Here is a 23528-nt window from a genome sequence, read left to right as displayed (position 1 = left end):
GATTAAAGAACAGACTAGTGGTTACCAGCAGGGAGAGATAGGGTGGAGGAGCAAAATAGTGGTAGGAGATTTTGAGGTACAATCCACTATGTATAAAATCAATAATCTACAGTGGTGTACTGTATAGCATGGGGAATATAGCCACTCTTTTATAATAACTATAAATGGAGAAGAACCTAAACATTTATGAATCACTGTTGTACCTCTGAAACTAATATAATAATGTAAATTAACTATAGATCAATAAAATATAAAGTAAGAAACAATAAAGGGGAGACAGATTATTAGATAGAAATCAATTAAATAAACACAAGTTTTGGAAATCAGGAATTAAAACACAACATGTAAGACACAACATTGGCATTTAAAGTGTACAATCTATTCATTTAAAAGAAATCATTTAAGTGGTAAAAAATGGTACCCATTCTCACAATTTTGTATATCTAGGATAAATTACTATCTACAAAAATATGTTACAAATATTCACTCAAAAAGAAAGAGAAAATTTGGATAAACCCATTTTAGTATACAAATTTAATATCAAAGTCTCTAGGTAAAATTGATTTGAATAAGTTCTGTTAGCCACTTCTAGTTTCTTTGTGATGTAAAATCTTTTAAAGCATAAAAATCAGCCTTTCTACATTATTCCACTAGACATACATGGAAGTTAAAAGAAATGAGAAGAGAGAACAATCAACCAGGAAGGTGAATTTACTGAGAAACAGTCATTCGTTCTCCCTCCTCCTTTTCTTTTCCTCCTTTTCCAGGTCTCTTTCGGTTCCAATCAAGAGAAGTCTTGAGAGTTCTGAGAATATTTCTTTGACGGCTTCAAATCACCATACCTACATCCTCTGACACAACTACACACACGGGAACAAAAATAAACCTCTACTATCTACTCATGTAGGAGGGATTCATGCAAAATTAACTCCTACATGGAGACCAACAGGTGAGTTTTCTACCTATTCTTTATAATGTCCTTCCATTATAGTAAATCCCACACATTATGAGGCAGAAGTGGTTACGTGAGCTTTTCCTTGAAGTCAAAAATCTTGCATTCATTTCAAGCACCTGGTGATCATAGGGTACAGCCAGAGAAGGTGCCATCCCCCCTGGGGGTGGGGGGTGGCGGTGAATGGGCTCCCACACCCATGCATCTCCTGATGTACAGATTCTGGAGAAAAGAAGGGCGATCATACCGCAGTCAGCCTGTCAGGCTGTCGGGCCACTGGGCGACCCGACCAGCCTGGAAGTGTCCCATCAGTTGCTGAAAGCAAAACTCTGTCCCCACCCTGTGACGTCAGGCAATTTGGGCCAGAGAGTCAGAGGATAATCAAATCAGAGAGTCAGAGGATACTCAGAGGTAATCAACTCCTCCTCTCTGCTCACCTCCTTGGGGTTACAGCAACCCCATCTCCAAACCCAAATCTGACCCTGGAGTGCCAAACTGGGAGTGGCAGGTGGGCTCTGCCCGTGCTTCAGCGCCCTCTGGAGGTTGTCTGCTCTAAAGCCAACTCTCAGCCCTTCCTTCTCCTTCCCTAGTCATGGGGGCTGCCTTGGTCTCCTGCAGCTGCTGGCCTGATTTCATTCTTCTTTTTTCTCAAATTACAATGAAGTGTCTTACAGAAGTTTGGAATCTCTTGAAGAAGGAAGATCTTTTAGTCAATACACCTTAACTGTGAGAAGTTGGTATCAAGAATGAACCTGAGGGCTTCCCTGGTGGCGCAGTGGTTGAGAATCTGCCTGCTAATGCAGGGGACACGAGTTTGAACCCTGGTCTGGGAAGATCCCACATGCCGCGGAGTGGCTGGGCCCCTGAGCCACAGCTGCTGAGCCTGCGCGTCTGGAGCCTGTGCCCCGCAACGGGAGGGGCCGCGATGGTGAAAGGCCCACGCATCGCGATGAAGAGCGGTCCCCGCACCGCGATGAAGAGTGGCTCCCGCTTGCCGCAACTGGAGAAAGCCCTCGCACGAACCGAAGACCCAGCACAGCCAAAAATAAATAAATAAATAAAAATAAAAGTAGCTATAAAATGTAAAAAAAAAAAAAAATGAACCTGAAATACTGTATTTTTCTCCTGATGATTCCAAGGAGAGACAGCACAAGTTTTCTAAATCATAAGAAGAACCAAGGTAAATATGATATTCTGAGCCAGAGATGAAAAAGCAGTTTCTAGCACCCCTTCCTCATGTCATTTAACTGGAATTTAAATCAATCAACTGCCACTGGTTTTTAAATCACATGACCCAACTTTAAATCAATCAGCTGCTTCCCCGTAACTCACATGACTTGGCTTTGAATAATAAGAAACTCAGAGGTATAAAAAGGATGTTCTGAACAATAAATGGAAAAACAACATTTTAGAAAGTTTTTTCTTTTCGAATGGACCATTCATTGCCTACAGAATAAAGGATTCTCTTGTGGGTTTCTTGAACTATAAACACATACAATGTCTCCGTTGGCTTCACTGCCTTAGATTTGGGTTTTTTGTTGTTGCTATTGTTAACATATTTCTTGGAATATAATTACTTTACCTTGTTGTGTTAGCTTCTGCTGTATAACAAAGTGAATCAACTATTCGTATACATATATTCCCATATCCTCTCCCTCTTGTGTCTCCCTCCCACCTTCCCTAACCCACCCCTCTAGGTGGTCACAAAGCACTGAGCTGATCTCCCTGTGCTATATGCAGCTGCTTCCCAATAGCTATCTATTTCACCTTTGGTAGTGTATATATGTCCATGCCACTCTCTCACTTCATCCCAGCTTACCCTTGCCCCTCCCTGTGTCCTTAAGTCCATTCTCTACAGCTACGTCTTTATTCCTCTGCAGCGACTCCTGCTAGGGATGGATACTTCCTCTTATGCTCAGGAAAATCCCCTAGCTTGAATATGATTTGAGTTTGATCCTGTGAAACCATCAGAACTTCCCACCAGAGATAAATGAGGAGATTCTGGCCTTTATTAGTATGCACGATGAACACGGGTGTCCTGGCTGTACTTGCCAACCCTCCTATTTACCCACCTATTTTTATCCACCTTCCTCCCTGTGAGTACCTTTGACCAACCCTGAGCTCAGACTCCTGACCTATTCCAGTGACTTTGTCAGTCTTTCTTTAAAAATGGAAAGGTAATGAAATGAAATTAACCTAGAAGCAGCAGCTCAGTAAGGGAAATAAAATCATCAGAAGTTATCTAATCACAGCCACAGCCATCCAGGGCTCTGTCTTATCTCCTGGGTCATAAGAATGGTACCTTCCTAAACTTGAAGGACATCCAATCAACTAAGCAAAGGTGTTGCTCACCTCTGGCTCTTGGAGGGATTGCTAGGCACTCTACCCAGTGTATACTAACTGCAAAACACTGTCATGGTTGTGAAACACCTATGATCCAGGAAAGCTTTTTGGGGTGCATGGGGAAGGTTTCTTTTTGACATCAAGCAAAAAATAAATCACCAAGCTCTTTGAGCACAGGGGTTCTTAAGACGGCAGTAGAAGGAAGGAATGGGCAGAAAAGATGATCTCCAATGAAGTTAAGGACATTTTCCCAAAAGAGTAGGATTTAGTCTCAGTTTAAGGAGAAGACTTTTAAATAGCTGGAACAGCTCCAAACTGCAGTTTAGGGAACGAGTGCTTCAAAAGAACAGTGCTTTAAAAGTCCTGGCAAGGCAGCAAGAGGATGAAGAGTTGGTTTTGCATAGTTTTGAACACAGGAGTAAAGAAGCAGAGGCATCTCTGACTAAAAGGCCCTGAGATCCTATGGCATCAATGGGTCAGTTGCAGGGGCAGGGGTGTGGGGGGCGATATTTCTCTCTCAATGTCTCCCAGGGCAGCCACCCCTCCCGACCCTAACCCCCAGTCCCTTCACCCTTCCTCCCTCCACTGTTGGGTCCCCAGGGACAGCACTTCTTACGCTGGAGCGCTCAGGCACCATCTCTGCAGTCTGGATTCTTCCTGGAGCCTGGCAAGTTCTGGGACAGGAAGACAGGTCTGCAAGCCCGCTGCGGTGCAGTCGGACCTGGAGGCCTGGAGAGGAACTGGAGCCCTGAAGCCCACCCACGTCCTTGAAGCCGAGGGAGGAACACATCCTCCTAACAGTACTTCTCAGGGGTCAGCGTGCTCCCCCCCACCCGACGGTGATCCATACTCACTTGAGGCAGCAAGCACTGCCTCTAACTGGCCCCCTCGATTCCGCCTTAAGGGTCCTCGCACATGTGTGATAGCGCAGGCCCCGGATCTCTTTAGTCAGCTGAGGCCAGTGCTGCCGGGATCGCTCCAGTCCCATCCCCCAGCCCCTCCCTCTCGGACTGTATGTAATAGAAGAAAGAGCACAGAGGAATAGGCTGAATCAAGGGATCTGGGAGCCTGGGTATGAGTTTGAAGACCGAGAACCTAAGGCGCAATTACATATTATTGGAAACTCTTGTGGGGTGTGTGAGGGGAGGTTAGGGGGCTGAGAGGCTGAGTCGACCTGGTGAGTCCAGTCCCAGGACACTACACAGCCCCGCCCCCCTTTCCTTGCCATCAGAGAAGGGTGCCGCAACTCCAGCTGGGACTCTGCACTTCCCCCTCCCTGATTCTCCAGAAGAGCAGGTGGCCCCCCTCTGAGGGCAGGGGCAAGACCACGGACCAAGTCCCCCTGCACTAAGGCACTACTGGAAGCTCTTCCTGAACAGCAGTCCTGGCTTGGAGCGAACCCGTGTACCGCCAAAGCTGGTCTCGTCCTGCAGCTGAGGGACGCAGGCTTTAAGTCAGCTGCCTTGGCTTTAAATCAATCAGTCCCCCCTTTAAGTCAGGTGACCTGATTTTAAATCACTGTGTGCCCCTCAAGCCTGCAACTTCAAAAGTTGGGAACTTCACTTTGATCCCAGCACCTCACACAGCTGAATGCACACTGTAGTCACCCCCAACCCTGGCTTAGAGGCAGGATATAAGGTAAGGGGATGGGCGTGCACACATGGTGATGAGGGTGTACTTCATGGACCAGAAGGGTCCAGGTACTCTGGGCACAGCAAGCAGTGCACGATACAGCAGCTCCCTGGCAAAGCTGGTGATGCACAGGGGGAGCAGGCACACCCAGGCATGCAGAGGCTCCAGGGCGGGAGCTGGGGCACAACCAGCCGGGAGGGTGTGAAAGCGGAGGATCTGAGCCTTCTTGAGAAAGGCAGACACAGAGGATGGATGAGAAACAAAGACCAGATGAAACATGGATTTGAAAAATACACCCTGCTCTTGAATTGGGATGGGGGGCACCCCAGATTTGAATCTTCTTACTCCCCAGTCGCTAGTGCTTTGGCATTTGCCCAATTACTTATAAAATGTGACTGATAATATCTAACCCATAGAATACAGCATTTGGAGTGGTTTTGCGTGTTTATGTTTCTATAGGGGAACAAACTTTTCTACAAGAAAAATGTATATTTTCTGAAATAAATTAAAACCCCTTTTTGAAAAGTACTATATCGGACTTCCCTGGTGGCGCAGTGGTTAAGAATCTGCCTGCCAAGGCAGAGGACATGGGCTCGAGCCCTGGTCAGGGAAGATCCCACATGCCGCAGAGCAGCTAAGCCCATGCCCCACAACTACTGAGGCTGGAGGCCACAACTACTGAAGCCTGCGCGCCTAAAGCCTATGCTCCACAACAAGCGCAACAAGAGAATCCACCACAATGAGAAGCCCGTGCACCGCAACAAAGAGTAACCCCCGCTCCCTGCAACTAGAGAAAGCCCACACGCAGCAACGAAGACCCAACACAGCCAAAAATAATTAAATTAATTATTTTTTTAAAAAAACTACTATATCCTTCTATACATCTTCTCTGGGAAAAACAGAGAGAAGGAGTGGGAGAGTGAGAAAGACCAATACTTAGTGCACATCCCTGATGCAAGTGCTCTGCTGGCTCAGATAGTTTTATGCCCACTTTACAAAGGAGGAAGTAAGCTCAGAGAGGTTTAGTAATTTTCCCAAAGCCAAACAGCTACTGAGTGGCAGAACCAGGATCTGAACCAAGTCTGTTGCCTTCAAAGCCTAAGCCCTCATCACAACAAAACTCAATTAATATTTACATTTATCGAATTACATTGCAACCTGGGGAGTTCTTGGCACAGTCCTGAATAAGAGTGAGAAAGAAAGAAATAGCATTGTTCATCCAGTCAACCAAAATTTTTGAAGCAGCTGTTAGATACCTGGCCCTGTTTGGAGTTCAGCAGTGATCAAGACAGGAAGAGTCCTGCTTTCATGAACCATGTAGTGGGGAGGAGAGACGGGTGCAACTTGGGTGAGGGATTTCACCTTGCTGGGCCTCTGTTTTCTCATCTGGAAAATGGGATGGGTGTTTCTCATTTTCTGGGATTGTCCCGCCCTCATATTCTCTGATTCCATAAGAAGCATTTGTTTTCCTGTTTCTTTAAAATTCAATCAGGCCATGAGCTGTGATGAATGTCGTTAGCTGCTCCCCAAATCACTCTATTTCCACCCATTTCCTGTGATCAGGTCTTTCCCCCAACATGACTCACAATCAATCAAGTCACAGAAGCTAAGGGGCACCCAGCAGAAGAATTCCAACCCTGGCTTCTCAGGAGCTCTGCGGTCTACCTGGCCAGGTAAACTTCACGCACCTGGCACAAGGTGGCCATCCCTGGTTTCACATCAACATGATCTCAGGCACAAACCTCCTTGTTTTTCCATTTTGTCTTTAAGTTACTTGCTGAAACAACTGCACAAATATGAAAAAAGATACAAAATCAGGCATCCTCTGCCCTCAGTGCCTACTAAATGATTTTCTGCCACTTTAATGATAAAGATACAACATTTCAGCATTCCGCTGCCCTTATTATTTTTCATTTTGTTGATATTTCTACTGAATACATCTTTCAATATTTTAACAATGGAACATGTATTCAGGTTGTTCCACACACAGCCTTTGGTGGTAAGGGTTTTGTTGTTATATTTCTATTATGTTTCCTTTAAAAATAATTATCCTGTTTAAATGGATTACGTCAATTTTATACGCATTTATCATATGATATTGATGAAATTAATACATAGAGGGCAGTAGTACAAATTGATTGGAATTGAGAGCCTCCATTAGCACACTTAAATATGAATATTATATATATACATATATATATTTATAAGCCAAATTACATGCTGAGTGAGATTCTCCTACTCTTTTTCACTCTCTGCCCCTCAAGCCTGTGAGAAATGGAATATTTCTTGCCATATCAGTAAAAAAAGGATGTCACAGACATCAGCACTTGCAGCCCTCCCGTGTGAGCCGGCAGGCCCTGAGGAACTCAGGATATGCAAATACAGAATGCTGGCCCCAGAGAGCTGAGGTGCATATCAAAGGAAGGATTTCAGTGAGCCCAGACGCTTGCATCTTCCCATACAAAGAAAAGCGCTACATTCCTCACCTTGGGAGAGCTGGTTTTCCTTAGTTAACAATCACCTTTTGATGTTCCCCATTACCTGCGCCATTCCCCTCCCCTGTCCCCTCCCCCCAGTACTTTAGCTCAGGGAGGAAGGAGCGCAGAGAGACTCAGCTGAACAAGGGGCCTGCGAGCCTGGGGATGCGTTTTCAGCCGCTTTCCCCGCAGTCAGGAGGAGGGGCGCTGACGCTCCAACCGGACCCTGGGCCTCCCTTGCCCCGTTTCCCCTCAAGACGCTCAGGCCGACCCACTCCCCACGCCCACCAGGCCCGGCGAGCCAGGCCGAGGGCAGGGGCGAGAGGAGGGACTGAAGTTCCCCGGGACCAGACGCAGGGGGCCGCTCTTTCTGCACAGCAGCGGCGGGTGGCAGCGACCCCCTGCCCCTCAGAAGCTGGTCTTGCGCTGACGCCCGGGCACCGGACCAGGAGGAGGGTCAGCGCCCACTTACCCGGCCCGCGGTCCCCAGGACTGTCGTGGCTTCAGCCGCCAGGGCCCCTCCAGAGCCGGCAGCCTCAGTGAGGCCTCCCTCCCCTCGGGCTCCGGGGCACTTCAGTGACAGCGGAGGGAAGAGACACCGAGCCAGGAGTTCCAGCTCTGCGGAAACGTGGGCTCCGTTCTGGGCGAGGAGGTGAGACCGCTCTGCCCCCAGGCCTTCCGGGAGTGAGGGCGGCGCTGGGGGAGGAGCCGCCTGCAGCCGCCAGGAGCCCTTCCGGGGGTCCTGGAGGCGCGGCCCGGCCTGGGGGCCCCGCCCACTGTGGCTGCAGCCCAGGCCTTTTTCCTCGAATCCTACACAAGAAAGAAAGATACACAGTCTATAGTAAATATTCACAAATGATTGTTGCTGCTGTGCTTACTATTCTATTAAAGGTGTAAAATCCATAAAACACTTTAAGTTCAAAGTTAAATATGAATTTTTACCTTTCTAATTATGTCTCTGCTATTCCCAACTGTGATTAATGAATCAGAGACTGTGGCATCACCAGTTAAAAATGAGCTTGAGAAAAAAATAGAACTCAGGCCCACCAGACCTACTGAATCACGATCTGCACTTTTACAATCTCCCCAGTGTACTTGTGTACCCATGAATAGTTGAAAGGTACATTTCTACCTCGACATGTCTTTTCTGTCTGAGAAATACACACATTTTATACAGTTTGATATAAATAACACACCCAAAAATGCATATGCCTTTGTTGAAACCATCATTTTATCATTTCTTTTCCAGATAAGTATAGTCTCTACACTGGTTTTGTGGATCACATGCCATACTCTTTTCTTGTAGTTAGAAATAAGGTAGAGAAAGTTACTTTGTAATATATATATATATATATATATATATATATATATATATATATATATATATATATATATATATATATATATATATATTAGTGGGTAATTGAAGACAGTCTTCTAAATTAAAAGCAGTTCTCTTAACTTGCTGTTTTCTTCTTGGGTCACATTATGAACTCTTCCCGTGGCCACATGGCATGTGTACTTTTAATTTCAGGGGCTGCTGACATTCCAGGATGTGGCCATAGATTTCTCTCAAGAGGAGTGAGAATGACTGGACCAAAATCAATGGGAATTGTACAGGGATGTGATTTTAGAGAAGTATAGGAACCTGCTCTCCTTGGGTGAGGATACCTTCCTTCCAGAATTCCTTATCCAACCACAGGGTTTAGAGTCCTTCATTTGTAGAATGTCTCCTGGAATCTTCTGCTTCCTACAATAGGGTTTCAGATTGCAACATTTCAGGAAAGATTGGGAGTTTGTGGGTATAATTTATCTTATTCTTTTAAAATTGCAGCCTCCCTTTTAATATACTTTGTAACTGCTTGGGAAGTGTCTATATGAACTGTGTACTATATGCTTCTGTTATAGTCCTTACAATATTTTTTTGCCTTATTTTCTGTAACAATTTTCCATGGATTCTTTGGGCTTAAGGTATATTAAAAGGGAGACTGCGATTCTGGGACTTCCCTGGTGATGCAGTGGTTAAGAATTCACCTGCCAATGCAGGGGACCCGGTTCGATCCCCGGTCCGGGAAGATCCCACGTGCCACGGAGCAACTAAGCCAGTGGGCCACAACTACTGAGCCTGCGCACCACAACTACTGAAGCCGGCGTGCCTTGAGCCCGTGCGCCATTTATTGTTTGGAGAATAAAACCGCCTCCGAGTGATTAAAATTTAGACCAGCTAGTCAAAATGCTTTATCACCTGTTCTTCTAAAGCACTGATCAACGGAACAAGTTTTACTAGGGATAACAGTGTGATTGTATTCTGGAGTTCATATGGGCAATATGGTTTATGACCTTGATGCTGGATCACGACATTTCAATGGCATAACTGCTATTAATTGTCTGTTTGTTCAGCGATTAAAGTCTCACGTGATCTGAGTTCAGACTGGAGTCATCCTGGTTGGTTTCTGTCTATTGCAGATTTCTTCCAGTATGAAAGGACAAGAGCAATTCGGCTTCCTTTACAAAATGTCTTCAAACTAAATGATGATGTAATCTACATTCAATTAATTTATACATACCCTACTGTAGAACAGGGTTTGTTACGGTGGCAGAGCCCGGTAATTATGTAAAACTGAAACCTTTATCTGCAGTGGTTCAAGTCCTCTTCCTAAGAATATGTTTATAATCAACATTCTTTCACAAATTACCCAATTTAATTCACCATAGCATTCCTCATATTAACTAAATGGAGAATCCTAGGCTATATGCAAATCCAGAAAGGGCCAAAAATCATCAGCCCCCATGGATTATTACAACCCATTGCTGAGGCATTCAAATTACTTATTAAAGAACCACTATGTCCATCAACATCATCAATTTATATATTATTGCCCCAATGCTAGCCTTAACCCTGGCTCTCACAACATGAATTCCTCTTCCCATATCTTATCCACTAATTAATATAAATGTAGGCATATTATTTATATTAGCCATATCACACCTAGCCATCTATTCCATCCTCAGATCTGGATGAGCTTCACGTTCAAAATACTCACTCACTGGAGCTCTAGGGACAGTAGCACAGACAATCTCATATGAAGTAATGTAACAGTTATTCTATTCTCAGTCTTACTGATAAATGGATCATTTACACTTTCAACAGTAATTATTACACAAGAACACCTATGACTAATTTTCTCCTGACCCCTACCCAGAATTTGATTATCTCCGCAGTAGCAGAAATCCAATGAAGGCCCACTTGATTTAACAGAAGTAGAATCAAAACCTGTATATGTCTTCAATGTAGAAAATGTAGCAGGCCCATTCACCCCGTCCTTCCTAGAGAATATGTCAATTTCCCTATAATAAACATTTCCACAACAATCTATTTTTAGGAGCATTTGACAATCCCTAGGTTCCAGAATTATAGATTCTTTCATCCTGTGAATATAGTTTTTTTTTAATAATTTTTATAGTTTTACTACCTTTAAACAAAATGTACTCCATTGCTGTGGAATATTCCTTCATAGGAGCGTGCATGATTCATTTCTGCATCCGCTTGTGATGGCCTTCAAGTTCTTTCAGGTTTGGCTCCTGTGGCTGCAGAGTCCATGTCCGTGTGTCCTGGTGCAGGGCTGGTGGGTTTGTGTTCAACTGGGAGGAGCACTGTGGGTCTGTGTGCACGGACTTCGCTATCTGAGGCCCGATTATTTCAGAAGTGGTTGCATCCCCCCCGCTGCATACCAGGCTTTCCATTGCTCCACATCCTGCTGATAGTTGATACTATGTCTTTCATGTCTGCCATTCCGGTAGGTGTATGCACAGTATTTTTCTTATGGCTTTAATCCCTCGGTTGTTAGTGAAGTTGTGCATCTTGTGGTATTCATGGACTATTTCCTGTTGTTTTTTAAAAAGTTTTTAAAATTGTGGTCAAATACACATAACATAAAATTTACTGTCTTAACCATTTTTAAGTGCACATTTCAGGGTCAAGAAGTAATTCGCACTGTTGTGCAAACCTGACCGCCATCGTCCTCCAGAACTTTTTCATCTTGCAAAATTGAAACAGTCCCCATTAAACACTCACTCCCCATTGTCCCTCCCTCAGCCTCTGGCACTCAACATCCTACTTTATGTCTCTATGATTCCAACTGCTCTAGAGGTCTTGTATGAGTGGATCAAGCACTGTTTGTTTTTTGTGTCTAGCTTACATCACTGAGCATAATGCCCTCAAGGTTCATCCCTGCTGCAGCCCGTGTCAGAATTGCCTTCCTTTGTAGGCGGAATAAACATTCCCTTGTATTGATGGGCTGTGTTTTTCTTCTCCGTTCATCCATTAGTGGACACATGTAATATCTACATTCATTTCTCCTGTCATAATATTTGTGGAATAATGTCAGAAAGTCCTATGAATCAAAAGTCATTTGCCATTAACTTTTTTCTTCAACTTTTTATTGTGAAAAACATCAAAGCTAAGAAAAGGGAAAAATACATGTCAGCTTCACTTGTGTTCAGGAATTAATACTTTACGGATTCACTTTATTCCCTGTGTGTTGTGCTATGCTTGTGCATGTGCCTGTTTGCATACATATGCTGTGCATGTGCATAGGTATGTGCACTTGCACACGTTAGTGTGTCCATGGGCATATGCGTGCATGTGTGTTCATATGCTAGTGTGTGAATATATTTGTTCTGTGCACGTGCATATGTTTGTGTGTGTGCTGTGCCTGCCTGTGTGCACACCTGTGTGTTTGCTGGAACCACTTGCACTTGCAAGTTGGTTGCAGACTGAATTGTGCCCCAGATATATCCGCACGCAGCTGCTCCAACAATCCTGCGTAGCCACGTAAAGGTCACAGATCTCAGGGATTTAAATGGATGGAGCAGGATGTCCTGACACAGAGTCTGTCTTCCAATGACTGTCACCGTCTCAGTAACTTCTTTCACACCTTCTTTAAACCCCATTCAGGGTCCAGTTTAGACCCCCATTACATTCAGTCACCTGCCCCAGGTCCCCTAAAGCAACAATGTCACAGTTGGGGAGCCCGGCCAAGTATGGGGGTGCCCCTCCTGTTGGCCTGGCCTCCAGGCCCTGCACTTGGCTCCTGTGTTTCCATCTCTCAGCCAGGCCCCAACTTGGATGGGGCCGCCACCTCTTTCCTCACAGGGTCCCATCGCCCAGTCAAGGGGGTTCATTCTCCCCAAACACAGTATCAGGAGTGGGGGGGGTGGTGACAGTCCCCACTGGGTCTCCTTCATGTGAGACCCTGTGCTGTTGAAAGATCAGGCACCCTGTCCTCGGGGGTGGGGGGCTGGGGGGTGACATGCGGCCCACGATGGGCAGGCGGGTCCCCGGGTGGGGCGAGCCAGCGTGCAAGGAGTTCCGCGGTAGGTTCTCCTTTCCAACGGCTTCTGTGTCCCTACATCTCCCCGTGCCTCCCCTGGAACACAGCGCGGTGCCTGGGACAGGAGCCATGGGAGCCGTCAGCCACCGCCCCCTCTACACACACACACACACACACACACACACACACACACACGCACACACACACGCACACGCTGCAGGGAAGCAGGACCTGAGTGTAGGGCTCTCAGCGGCCCTGAGCGCCACGCCCGGAATCGGCCAGCCGAATGGACAGACCGGATCTCCCGGCCCGGACCATGCAGGACTCTCCTGCCTGGGCTTCCAGTGTGGTCGCCTCCTTCTGGAAGCCTGGGAGGCTGGAATCAGGCCACTTCTTGTCTGTCTTGGCAGCAGACTGGGCTGCACTCTAAGAAGTTCGTGGCTCACCCATGGATCCTGACCATCAGGTGGCCAGAGAAATTGGGAACATTTCTGTTTTGCCTGTTGAAATGTTTAATGACAAAGATTTTGTTCAGTTTCCTGATGTGGGTGTCCAAAGATGAGAGACCCATGTGTGTGATCTGTACGTCCTATGAGATCAGCCCTAAGCTAGTTTAAACATGATCAAGTTCTGTCTACACGGTAGATTTAGACCTCTGCATGTCTTGTCTACCGATTATGTTTAGAGCTGACCATGTGTTGTCTATAATAAGAAGATTTAGACCTGACCATGTTCTGTGTACGCTAGGACTATGGGGACCTGGGTAGAGACCCGGCCTGGACTCAGTACTGGGAAGCTCCGTGCCTGCATCTGAATGTCAGTGCTTAGATGTCTGGGGTCTGGAGCTGAGGTGGGTTTGTCTACGTAGCAGCCTCTCCTCTGAGTGTGGTGACCTGGTCCTTCCAAGGGTCAGTGCTATGGTCGGGGCCTTAGTCTTAATCCCTGCAAGGTTCACCTTCCCTGGGGCTCGTGGAGAATCCTCAGGGAGGCTACCTGGCAATAATTCCAATTTACCAGCACGTGCATGGTGCATAGGGAGGCAGGTTTAGCTGGTGAATTGATTGCAGGGCACGCAGATTGGGCAAAAGGCCGATGGGTAACAGCTGAGGCTGCTGCTGAGCGCTCCTTCCAGTCTACCGTCCCTACTCAGCAGAGTCCAGAGCTGCCCCTCGGCTTTCAGCCCTGCTGTCCTGTGAGTTTTCTCAACATGTAAGTGAGACGAGAAAGCACTGAGCCTGCCAGCGCCAAGGTCGTGTGTTCAGCTCTAGCCTGAAAGCTTTAAAAACAGTTAAAATCACACAGAACCAAAGTGAGAAGAGGAGGACTCCTGTGGGACAAGTGTGGGGAAAGGAGACCCACCTGACACTTTTTCCCATCCCAGGAGGTCCCAGGGACCCAGCTTGTTTCCACATTGGGGGAGCACCCTGCAGAGCCATGGTGTCCTGACCAAGGGGACGTGTGACCCCAGGTGCAGGGTCTGGGGAGGTGAGGTCACCCTGGGACTGTGGACGTGTGACCCAGGTGGAGGGGTCTGGGGAGGTGGGTCACCCTGGTGAGTGTGGATGTGTGACCCCAGGTATAGGGTGCGGGGACTGTGTGGGTCTCACCACACCTGCATGGGTCAGGATCACAGGTACGGGGAGACCACATATGCGCTCTTTGCCTGCAGTGTGTCCTGTCCCCTTTGAGATTTCCAACCTCTGCATTAAGGGTGTTGCCCTGATTAACCTGTGGTTCCTTTTCTTCTCTTAATCTTGTCACAATCATATGAGGTCAGACATGTTTGAGTGGGTTGCTGCTCTGTGTTCTGGTGAGTGACAATACTTGGTGGTATCATATTAATATCATAGCATATCATATGTCTAATCTATGGGGGTCACCACTGCCTGGGTCCCCCTGGACAGAGGTCAGGTGAGCACAGACTAGCCCCCCCTAAGAATGGTCTCCCACGTGCTCTGTGAGGGTACCGTGATGGCCCCTAAGGTAGGGGACTGTGTCTGGGCCTCTGACATTTGTGATGAAGGGGAGTCGAAATGGAATCTCAATTAACAAGACATTATTTTAAGAATTTATTTTAAGTGAAATAAAACACACATCACAAAAAAACAAAAACAAAAACAAAAAAACACACACATCACATACCCTTTACCATCATCACCATTTTAAGTGCACGTTTCTGAGGCATCAGATATATTCACTTTCTCGTGGAGCCATCACCACCATCCCTAGAACTTTTCATCTTGCAAAACGAAAATTCCACAACCATGAAAGTCTCACTTCCCATTCCCTCCCACTGCCCCTGGCACGGATATCCACTTCAGTCACTGAGTTGTCGACTCCAGGGCACCCACTGGAGTGGAATCCTGCAGTGTTTGCTGACGGGTCATTTTGGAAGAGCTGACTTTCAGTCTGAAGCTCTGCCTGTTTGCATCTGAAGATTCTGCATTTAAGGAGAGGGTGTATGAGGAAGGGGGTGTATGAGGGACAAAGGTGTCCGGAGTGCAGATGAGCCAGGACCTGACCAGCTGCCTTTTGGGTCCTCTGGTCCCATCTCTTGGTCTGTGCCTCATCTGCATCATCACTGTCCCCGCTGGCACCCCTGGGGTGTTGTTGTCTGAGTGAGACTCCCCTGGTGCCCCTGCTCTCCTCCCCTCCTCCTGCTGGTTGGGGAGGGAACTGCTTGCTGTGTGGGCTCTATTCCTGAGGCATGAAGGAACCTGTAGCATGGACCTGCAGAGTGTGGGGTGTGGTCCCAAGAGCATGGGGCCCACATAGGACACAACATCGGGGCGTGACAAGTGCTAGGGCTGCCTCATCACTGACAGGGAATGTTGCGCAGATCCTGCTCGGGAGGGTGTGGTGGGTGGCCTGGGACCCTAGAGGCCCCATTCCTATCCTGGAGCTTGGAGAGTGCATCCCCATGGGCTCCAGATTCACCCCATATCTCAGCCATATCCCTCTGTCCTGTCTTTGAACTCAGGAAAACGAGCTCTCTTGTCCACAACATAGGCCTGGTCCTGTTGGTACTAGGATTCTTTAAGTTAGGCGTCCTGGGATAGCAGCTCTTTTTAGGTCTGAGAAGGAACAACTCAGGAGTGTACAACAATTTCAGATGAAACTAATATTCAATGACTATCTCTAACTATTCGGTTGTTGACTTCTATTAGTCATTATTCTCCTGGTTTTAGCTCTGATGTGGGGATTACAGAGGAGTCAACATTTAAATCTTCATAATCTGTGTATTTGTAGCTTCAGTATCATTACTGACCCATAGTTTTTTATGGTTTGGGAAGAGTTATTGATTTCATGTATCATGTAAAGGATTCACAATGATGATAGGGCAATTAAGATTACAATAGTGGCTAGTAAATTGTTCACATTTTCTCTACCTGTGCATCTATTGTATGCAAGTGAGTTAGTTTAGATGTCAATATTAGTGAAATGATATAGAGGACTAGAGAACTTATTTTTAAAATCACTATTCATGTGTGATGATGAAAATGTAAAAGTTCTTCCATAATCGGTGATGTTGTATCTTGAGAGCCGAGATGAAATTGATATGCCTTAGTGATATACAGGATTTTAGCCTATGATTTAACTTTGACAAAGCTACATCACTTTTTACTTTTATCTCATTTATTGAGAAAGACATAATTGTTATGGTGTTGGCTTGAAACTGGTTGAGAAGGACTTGAGTCCTTCCTTATTTTACATTTACATAGGTAGGATCTTGAAACATAGGATATGGTAAAGGACATTCGTGTAACCATTCTAGGTTAGGAGTAGCAGTTTCCACTGCTAAGACTTCTTGTTTAGACGCAAATGCTTTTCAAAGTATGAAGATTATTAGCATTACTGCTGCTACTGAGATTAATGAGCCTAAAGACAAAATATTTCATGTTGTGTGTGCCTCAGGGTACTCAGACTAACGTAGTGACATCCCTGAGAGGCCAAGAAAGTGCTGCAGGAAGTCATATTTACTACTACAAATATACTTGTGAAGTGAATTTTTGCTCATGCTGAGTTAACTGTATAACCTGAGAATAGTGGGAATCAGTGTAGGAAGCCTCCTATAATAGTGAAAACTGCTCCCATGGACATTAGGTCATGGAAGTGTGCTACTACATAGTATGTATCCTGGAGGACAATGTCTGCGATGAGTTGGCTAAGATGATTCCTGTCAAACTACCTACTGTAAAAAGAAAAACTAAAGCCTAAAACTCATAATATAGTGGGAGGTCATATAATATTACCTCCATGAACAGTTGCTAACCAGGGACTTCCCTGGTGACGCAGTGGTTAAGAATTCGCCTGCCAATGCAGGGGACACGGGTTCGAGCCCTCGTCTGGGAAGATTCCACATGCCGCGGAGCAAAAAGCCCGTGCACCACAACTACTGAGCTGCCCTCTAGAGCCCACAAGCCACAACTACTGCAGCCCACGCGCCTAGAGGCTGTGCTCTGCAACAAGAGAAGCCACTGCAATGAAAAGGCCGCACACCGCACGAAGAGTAGCTGCCGCTCACCGCAACCAGAGAAAGCCCACGTGCAGCAAACAAGACCCAGCGCAGCCAAAAAAAAAGAAAAGAAAAAGAAAAATTAAATAAAGAGTTGCTAATCAGCTAGATACTTTTACTGCTGTAGGGATAGAAGTAATTACGGTAGCTGATGCAAAGTATACTCCTGAGTCGACAGCTATCCCTATGGTAAACATATGATGGGCCCACAAGAGAAATCCTAAAAAAACAGTGAACATGACTCATACTATTCCCAATTAGCTGAAAGGCACTTTTTGTCCTAAATAGTATGTAATGATATGTGAGTTTATAACAAAGCCTGGTAGGCCATGAATACAGACTTCAGGGTGAGCAAAGAATCAAAATAGGTGTTGGTATAGGATTCAGTCCCCTCCTGCAGGGTCAAAGAAAGTAGTGTTTAGATTTCTATCTCTTAACAGTATGGCAATTCTGGCTGCTCGGACTGAGATTGGTAATTATAGTAATATGGCTATAGTTGGGGAAGATTAAACAAATAATGGTGTTTGGTATTGGGATATGACTGCTGGTTTTGTATTAAAGACTATAGTAATAAAAGTAATAATACCAAGAATTGAAGAGACACCTGCTAAATGTAAGGAGAAAACAGTTAGGTCGACAGAGGCTCCTGCATGGGCCAGATTGCAGGCTAGAGCTGAATACATGGTTCCACTGGTACCAGAACCAGCTTCTACTACTGGTGATATGAGTAGGAGTAAGAATGATGGGGGAAGTAGTCAAAAGTTTATATGATTTATTGGGGGAAATGCTACTTCAGGTGTCTGAGTTATTAGTGGCCCAAGTCAGTTTTCAAAGCCTGCAATCATAACGGGTACAGCTATAAAGAAAATTATTACAAGTGCAGGGACTGTTATGACTACCTTACAGACTTGGGCATCTCCAAGTAGCGGTCCAGGTCAGCATAGCTCAGCCTGGATTAATATAATTAAGGGGCTGCCTGCTACTCCAGCTCAAGCACCAAATAGTAAATATAAAATGACGATATCTTTGTGATTTGTTGAAAAGAATCAGCAGTGTATGAACAGAGGTAAAATGACTGAGTTAGCATTAGACTGTAAATCTAAAGACAGAGATTGAGCCCTCTTTCTGGCAAACCCTGTGGTGAATCAACAAATTGAATTGTAACTTCAGAGAAGCAGCTTCAATTCTGCCAGTGGTTTTCCTGCCTTGTTTTTTCTTTTTTTCTTTCTCAAATGAAGGAGAAGTAGACTGAAGCCAGTTGACTAGAGGATTTGCCTGTTAACTAGAGTTTCCTGGGGTTAAAACTCATCAATCTCGTAAAGATTTGGCTTAAATACAGTGTTTGCTTTACATTCAATTGATGTAGAATAAAGTCTTGCAATCCTTATTTTTAGGAATTAAGTAAATTTCACTTGTTTAGGGTTTTGAAAGCTCTTGGTCTGAACTAACCTAAATTCCTAGTCCAGCACCGATAGAATGGGTGTTGTGTGTAGTAATCGTGTGGGTATTATGATTGGTAATGATAGGAAGGTTATTTCTTTGTATGTTCAAATTGTTTTGTGTTTGTGTTGTTTAATGAAGGGAATATAGTTAGTGATGTGGAGTATGTTAGCTGCAAGTAGAAATATATGCTGAGGACTGCTATGATGGCTATTAGTGTTGGTAGAATGATGTTGTCATTTTGGTTATCTCTTGGATAATTATTCATTTGGGTAGAAACCCTGATAGTGATGGGCGATGTCCTAATGATACTATAATGGTGAGGAAAATGATTGTGATGGGAGGTGTTTTATCTCATGTGTGTGATAATGATACTCTTGTAGTCCATGATCTGCGCATAAATAAGAAGAAGATAGTGTTGTTATGATATAAATTTGTATGTTTAGGATTGTTATAATCTGAATATACATTATAATAGCTGTTATTCATCCTATATGGGCAATTGATGAGGAGGGTGTAATATTTTCCAGGTGAGTATGGCGAAGTCTGCCTCAGCCTCCAGCTATGATTTATAATATCACTATGATTAATAGTATATTTAGGTTGATGGATGGTGACATGTGGTATAAAACTGATAGGGGTGCAATTTTGTCATGTTGATAGCATCAGGTCTGCTGTTCATGGGATGCCTTGTATGACTTCAGGCACTCAGAAGTGAAATGGGGAAAGTCCTACTTTTGTGACAAGGGCGATTGTCATGAGGGTGGATGCTGCTGGATTAAAGATTTTTGTTATTCATTGTGCTCTTTGACCAGAGTATATTAGATTAACGATAATAGACATTATAAGTAGTATTGATGTGGTGGACTGTTTTAGGAAATATTTGTTGGATGCTTCTGTAGCTTACGGGTTCATGTTTTTTATTAGAATGGGGATACCATTAACCAGTGTGAGCTTGTTATACAATTATATTTCCTGAGAAAATGGTCAGTAGAATGATGGTAAAAACAATGAGAGTTTATTAGCACAGGAAGGATATACAAAAATATTTTGGGGGTATGGGCCTGAAGCTTACTTAGAGAACTTTACTATATAGCATGTGGTGTAATGCGGTAGGTAGCATGGAGAATGTAAAATTATTAGGAAGAATTCAATTCCAGGAATAAGAGCATTGAAACCTCTATGATTTACTCTATCAAAGTAACTCTTTTGTCAGACATATTTCTTAAATTTGTGGTGGGTTGCCTGGTATGATGACAAGTAGTGAAAACTCTCATATACATAAGGTTAATGTTAGTCGTAAAAAAACATTTTATAAGAGATGTATGCGTTGGTCATATCAAAATTGTAGGTAAGAGGCTCAAATTCATAGAAAGGAGATTGTTAGATGTGTTTTAATGATGACTTGGGCTGTATATAATTCTGGCACCTAGGGATTGTCGAATGCTCCTAAAAGTAGATTGCTGTGGAAATGTTTATTATAGGGAAATTGACATATTCTCTAGGAGGGACGGGGTGAATGGGCCTGCTACATTTTTTACATTGAAGACATATACAGGTTTTGATTCTACTTCTGTTAAATCAAGTGGGCCTTCATTGGATTTCTGCTACTGCGGAGATAATCAAATTCTGGGTAGGGGTCAGGAGAAAATTAGTCATAGGTGTTCTTGTGTAATAATTACTGTTGAAAGTGTAAATGATCCATTTATCAGTAAGACTGAGAATAGAATAACTGTTACATTACTTCATATGAGATTGTCTGTGCTACTGTCCCTAGAGCTCCAGTGAGTGAGTATTTTGAACGTGAAGCTCATCCAGATCTGAGGATGGAATAGATGGCTAGGTGTGATATGGCTAATATAAATAATATGCCTACATTTATATTAATTAGTGGATAAGATATGGGAAGAGGAATTCATGTTGTGAGAGCCAGGGTTAAGGCTAGCATTGGGGCAATAATATATAAATTGATGATGTTGATGGACATAGTGGTTCTTTAATAAGTAATTTGAATGCCTCAGCAATGGGTTGTAATAATCCATGGGGGCTGATGATTTTTGGCCCTTTCTGGATTTGCATATAGCCTAGGATTCTCCATTTAGTTAATATGAGGAATGCTATGGTGAATTAAATTGGGTAATTTGTGAAAGAATGTTGATTATAAACATATTCTTAGGAAGAGGACTTGAACCACTGCAGATAAAGGTTTCAGTTTTACATAATTACCGGGCTCTGCCACCGTAACAAACCCTGTTCTACAGTAGGGTATGTATAAATTAATTGAATGTAGATTACATCATCATTTAGTTTGAAGACATTTTGTAAAGGAAGCCGAATTGCTCTTGTCCTTTCATACTGGAAGAAATCTGCAATAGACAGAAACCAACCAGGATGACTCCAGTCTGAACTCAGATCACGTGAGACTTTAATCGCTGAACAAACAGACAATTAATAGCAGTTATGCCATTGAAATGTCGTGATCCAGCATCAAGGTCATAAACCATATTGCCCATATGAACTCCAGAATACAATCACACTGTTATCCCTAGTAAAACTTGTTCCGTTGATCAGTGCTTTAGAAGAACAGGTGATAAAGCATTTTGACTAGCTGGTCTAAATTTTAATCACTCGGAGGCGGTTTTATTCTCCAAACAATAAATGGCGCACGGGCTCAAGGCACGCCGGCTTCAGTAGTTGTGGTGCGCAGGCTCAGTAGTTGTGGCCCACTGGCTTAGTTGCTCCGTGGCACGTGGGATCTTCCCGGACCGGGGATCGAACCGGGTCCCCTGCATTGGCAGGTGAATTCTTAACCACTGCATCACCAGGGAAGTCCCAGAATCGCAGTCTCCCTTTTAATATACCTTAAGCCCAAAGAATCCATGGAAAATTGTTACAGAAAATAAGGCAAAAAAATATTGTAAGGACTATAACAGAAGCATATAGTACACAGTTCATATAGACACTTCCCAAGCAGTTACAAAGTATATTAAAAGGGAGGCTGCAATTTTAAAAGAATAAGATAAATTATACCCACAAACTCCCAATCTTTCCTGAAATGTTGCAATCTGAAACCCTATTGTAGGAAGCAGAAGATTCCAGGAGACATTCTACAAATGAAGGACTCTAAACCCTGTGGTTGGATAAGGAATTCTGGAAGGAAGGTATCCTCACCCAAGGAGAGCAGGTTCCTATACTTCTCTAAAATCACATCCCTGTACAATTCCCATTGATTTTGGTCCAGTCATTCTCACTCCTCTTGAGAGAAATCTATGGCCACATCCTGGAATGTCAGCAGCCCCTGAAATTAAAAGTACACATGCCATGTGGCCACGGGAAGAGTTCATAATGTGACCCAAGAAGAAAACAGCAAGTTAAGAGAACTGCTTTTAATTTAGAAGACTGTCTTCAATTACCCACTAATATATATATATATATATATATATATATATATATATATATATATATATATATATTTACAAAGTAACTTTCTCTACCTTATTTCTAACTACAAGAAAAGAGTATGGCATGTGATCCACAAAACCAGTGTAGAGACTATACTTATCTGGAAAAGAAATGATAAAATGATGGTTTCAACAAAGGCATATGCATTTTTGGGTGTGTTATTTATATCAAACTGTATAAAATGTGTGTATTTCTCAGACAGAAAAGACATGTCGAGGTAGAAATGTACCTTTCAACTATTCATGGGTACACAAGTACACTGGGGAGATTGTAAAAGTGCAGATCGTGATTCAGTAGGTCTGGTGGGCCTGAGTTCTATTTTTTTCTCAAGCTCATTTTTAACTGGTGATGCCACAGTCTCTGATTCATTAATCACAGTTGGGAATAGCAGAGACATAATTAGAAAGGTAAAAATTCATATTTAACTTTGAACTTAAAGTGTTTTATGGATTTTACACCTTTAATAGAATAGTAAGCACAGCAGCAACAATCATTTGTGAATATTTACTATAGACTGTGTATCTTTCTTTCTTGTGTAGGATTCGAGGAAAAAGGCCTGGGCTGCAGCCACAGTGGGCGGGGCCCCCAGGCCGGGCCGCGCCTCCAGGACCCCCGGAAGGGCTCCTGGCGGCTGCAGGCGGCTCCTCCCCCAGCGCCGCCCTCACTCCCGGAAGGCCTGGGGGCAGAGCGGTCTCACCTCCTCGCCCAGAACGGAGCCCACGTTTCCGCAGAGCTGGAACTCCTGGCTCGGTGTCTCTTCCCTCCGCTGTCACTGAAGTGCCCCGGAGCCCGAGGGGAGGGAGGCCTCACTGAGGCTGCCGGCTCTGGAGGGGCCCTGGCGGCTGAAGCCACGACAGTCCTGGGGACCGCGGGCCGGGTAAGTGGGCGCTGACCCTCCTCCTGGTCCGGTGCCCGGGCGTCAGCGCAAGACCAGCTTCTGAGGGGCAGGGGGTCGCTGCCACCCGCCGCTGCTGTGCAGAAAGAGCGGCCCCCTGCGTCTGGTCCCGGGGAACTTCAGTCCCTCCTCTCGCCCCTGCCCTCGGCCTGGCTCGCCGGGCCTGGTGGGCGTGGGGAGTGGGTCGGCCTGAGCGTCTTGAGGGGAAACGGGGCAAGGGAGGCCCAGGGTCCGGTTGGAGCGTCAGCGCCCCTCCTCCTGACTGCGGGGAAAGCGGCTGAAAACGCATCCCCAGGCTCGCAGGCCCCTTGTTCAGCTGAGTCTCTCTGCGCTCCTTCCTCCCTGAGCTAAAGTACTGGGGGGAGGGGACAGGGGAGGGGAATGGCGCAGGTAATGGGGAACATCAAAAGGTGATTGTTAACTAAGGAAAACCAGCTCTCCCAAGGTGAGGAATGTAGCGCTTTTCTTTGTATGGGAA

The 23528-nt window shown here is 44.9% G+C and overlaps 1 protein-coding gene and 1 long non-coding RNA gene across 2 annotated transcripts in view; both read left to right on the top strand.

Moving 5' to 3' along the window:
• Positions 1-2021, top strand: part of LOC309621565 — a 260905-nt gene extending 258884 nt beyond the window's left edge. Inside the window, exon 2 of the long non-coding RNA XR_014240093.1 lies at positions 1710-2021. This is a non-coding gene — a long non-coding RNA (uncharacterized lncRNA). The remainder of the gene's footprint in view (positions 1-1709) is intronic.
• LOC309621562 (uncharacterized protein) overlaps positions 1-23229 on the top strand; it is a 290610-nt gene extending 267381 nt beyond the window's left edge. The window contains exon 2 of the mRNA XM_082408990.1: positions 22695-23229. Coding sequence (XP_082265116.1) covers positions 22695-23047 — 353 coding nt within the window. The 3' untranslated portion in view covers positions 23048-23229. The remainder of the gene's footprint in view (positions 1-22694) is intronic.
• The last annotated feature ends 299 nt before the right edge of the window (positions 23230-23528 follow it).

The sequence above is a fragment of the Balaenoptera borealis genome (genome assembly GCF_965194805.1).
Source record: "Balaenoptera borealis genome assembly, contig: HAP1_SCAFFOLD_689, whole genome shotgun sequence".
In the NCBI taxonomy this organism is placed as follows: Eukaryota; Metazoa; Chordata; class Mammalia; order Artiodactyla; family Balaenopteridae; genus Balaenoptera; species Balaenoptera borealis.
This window is presented reverse-complemented; position numbering and strand designations above follow the sequence as displayed.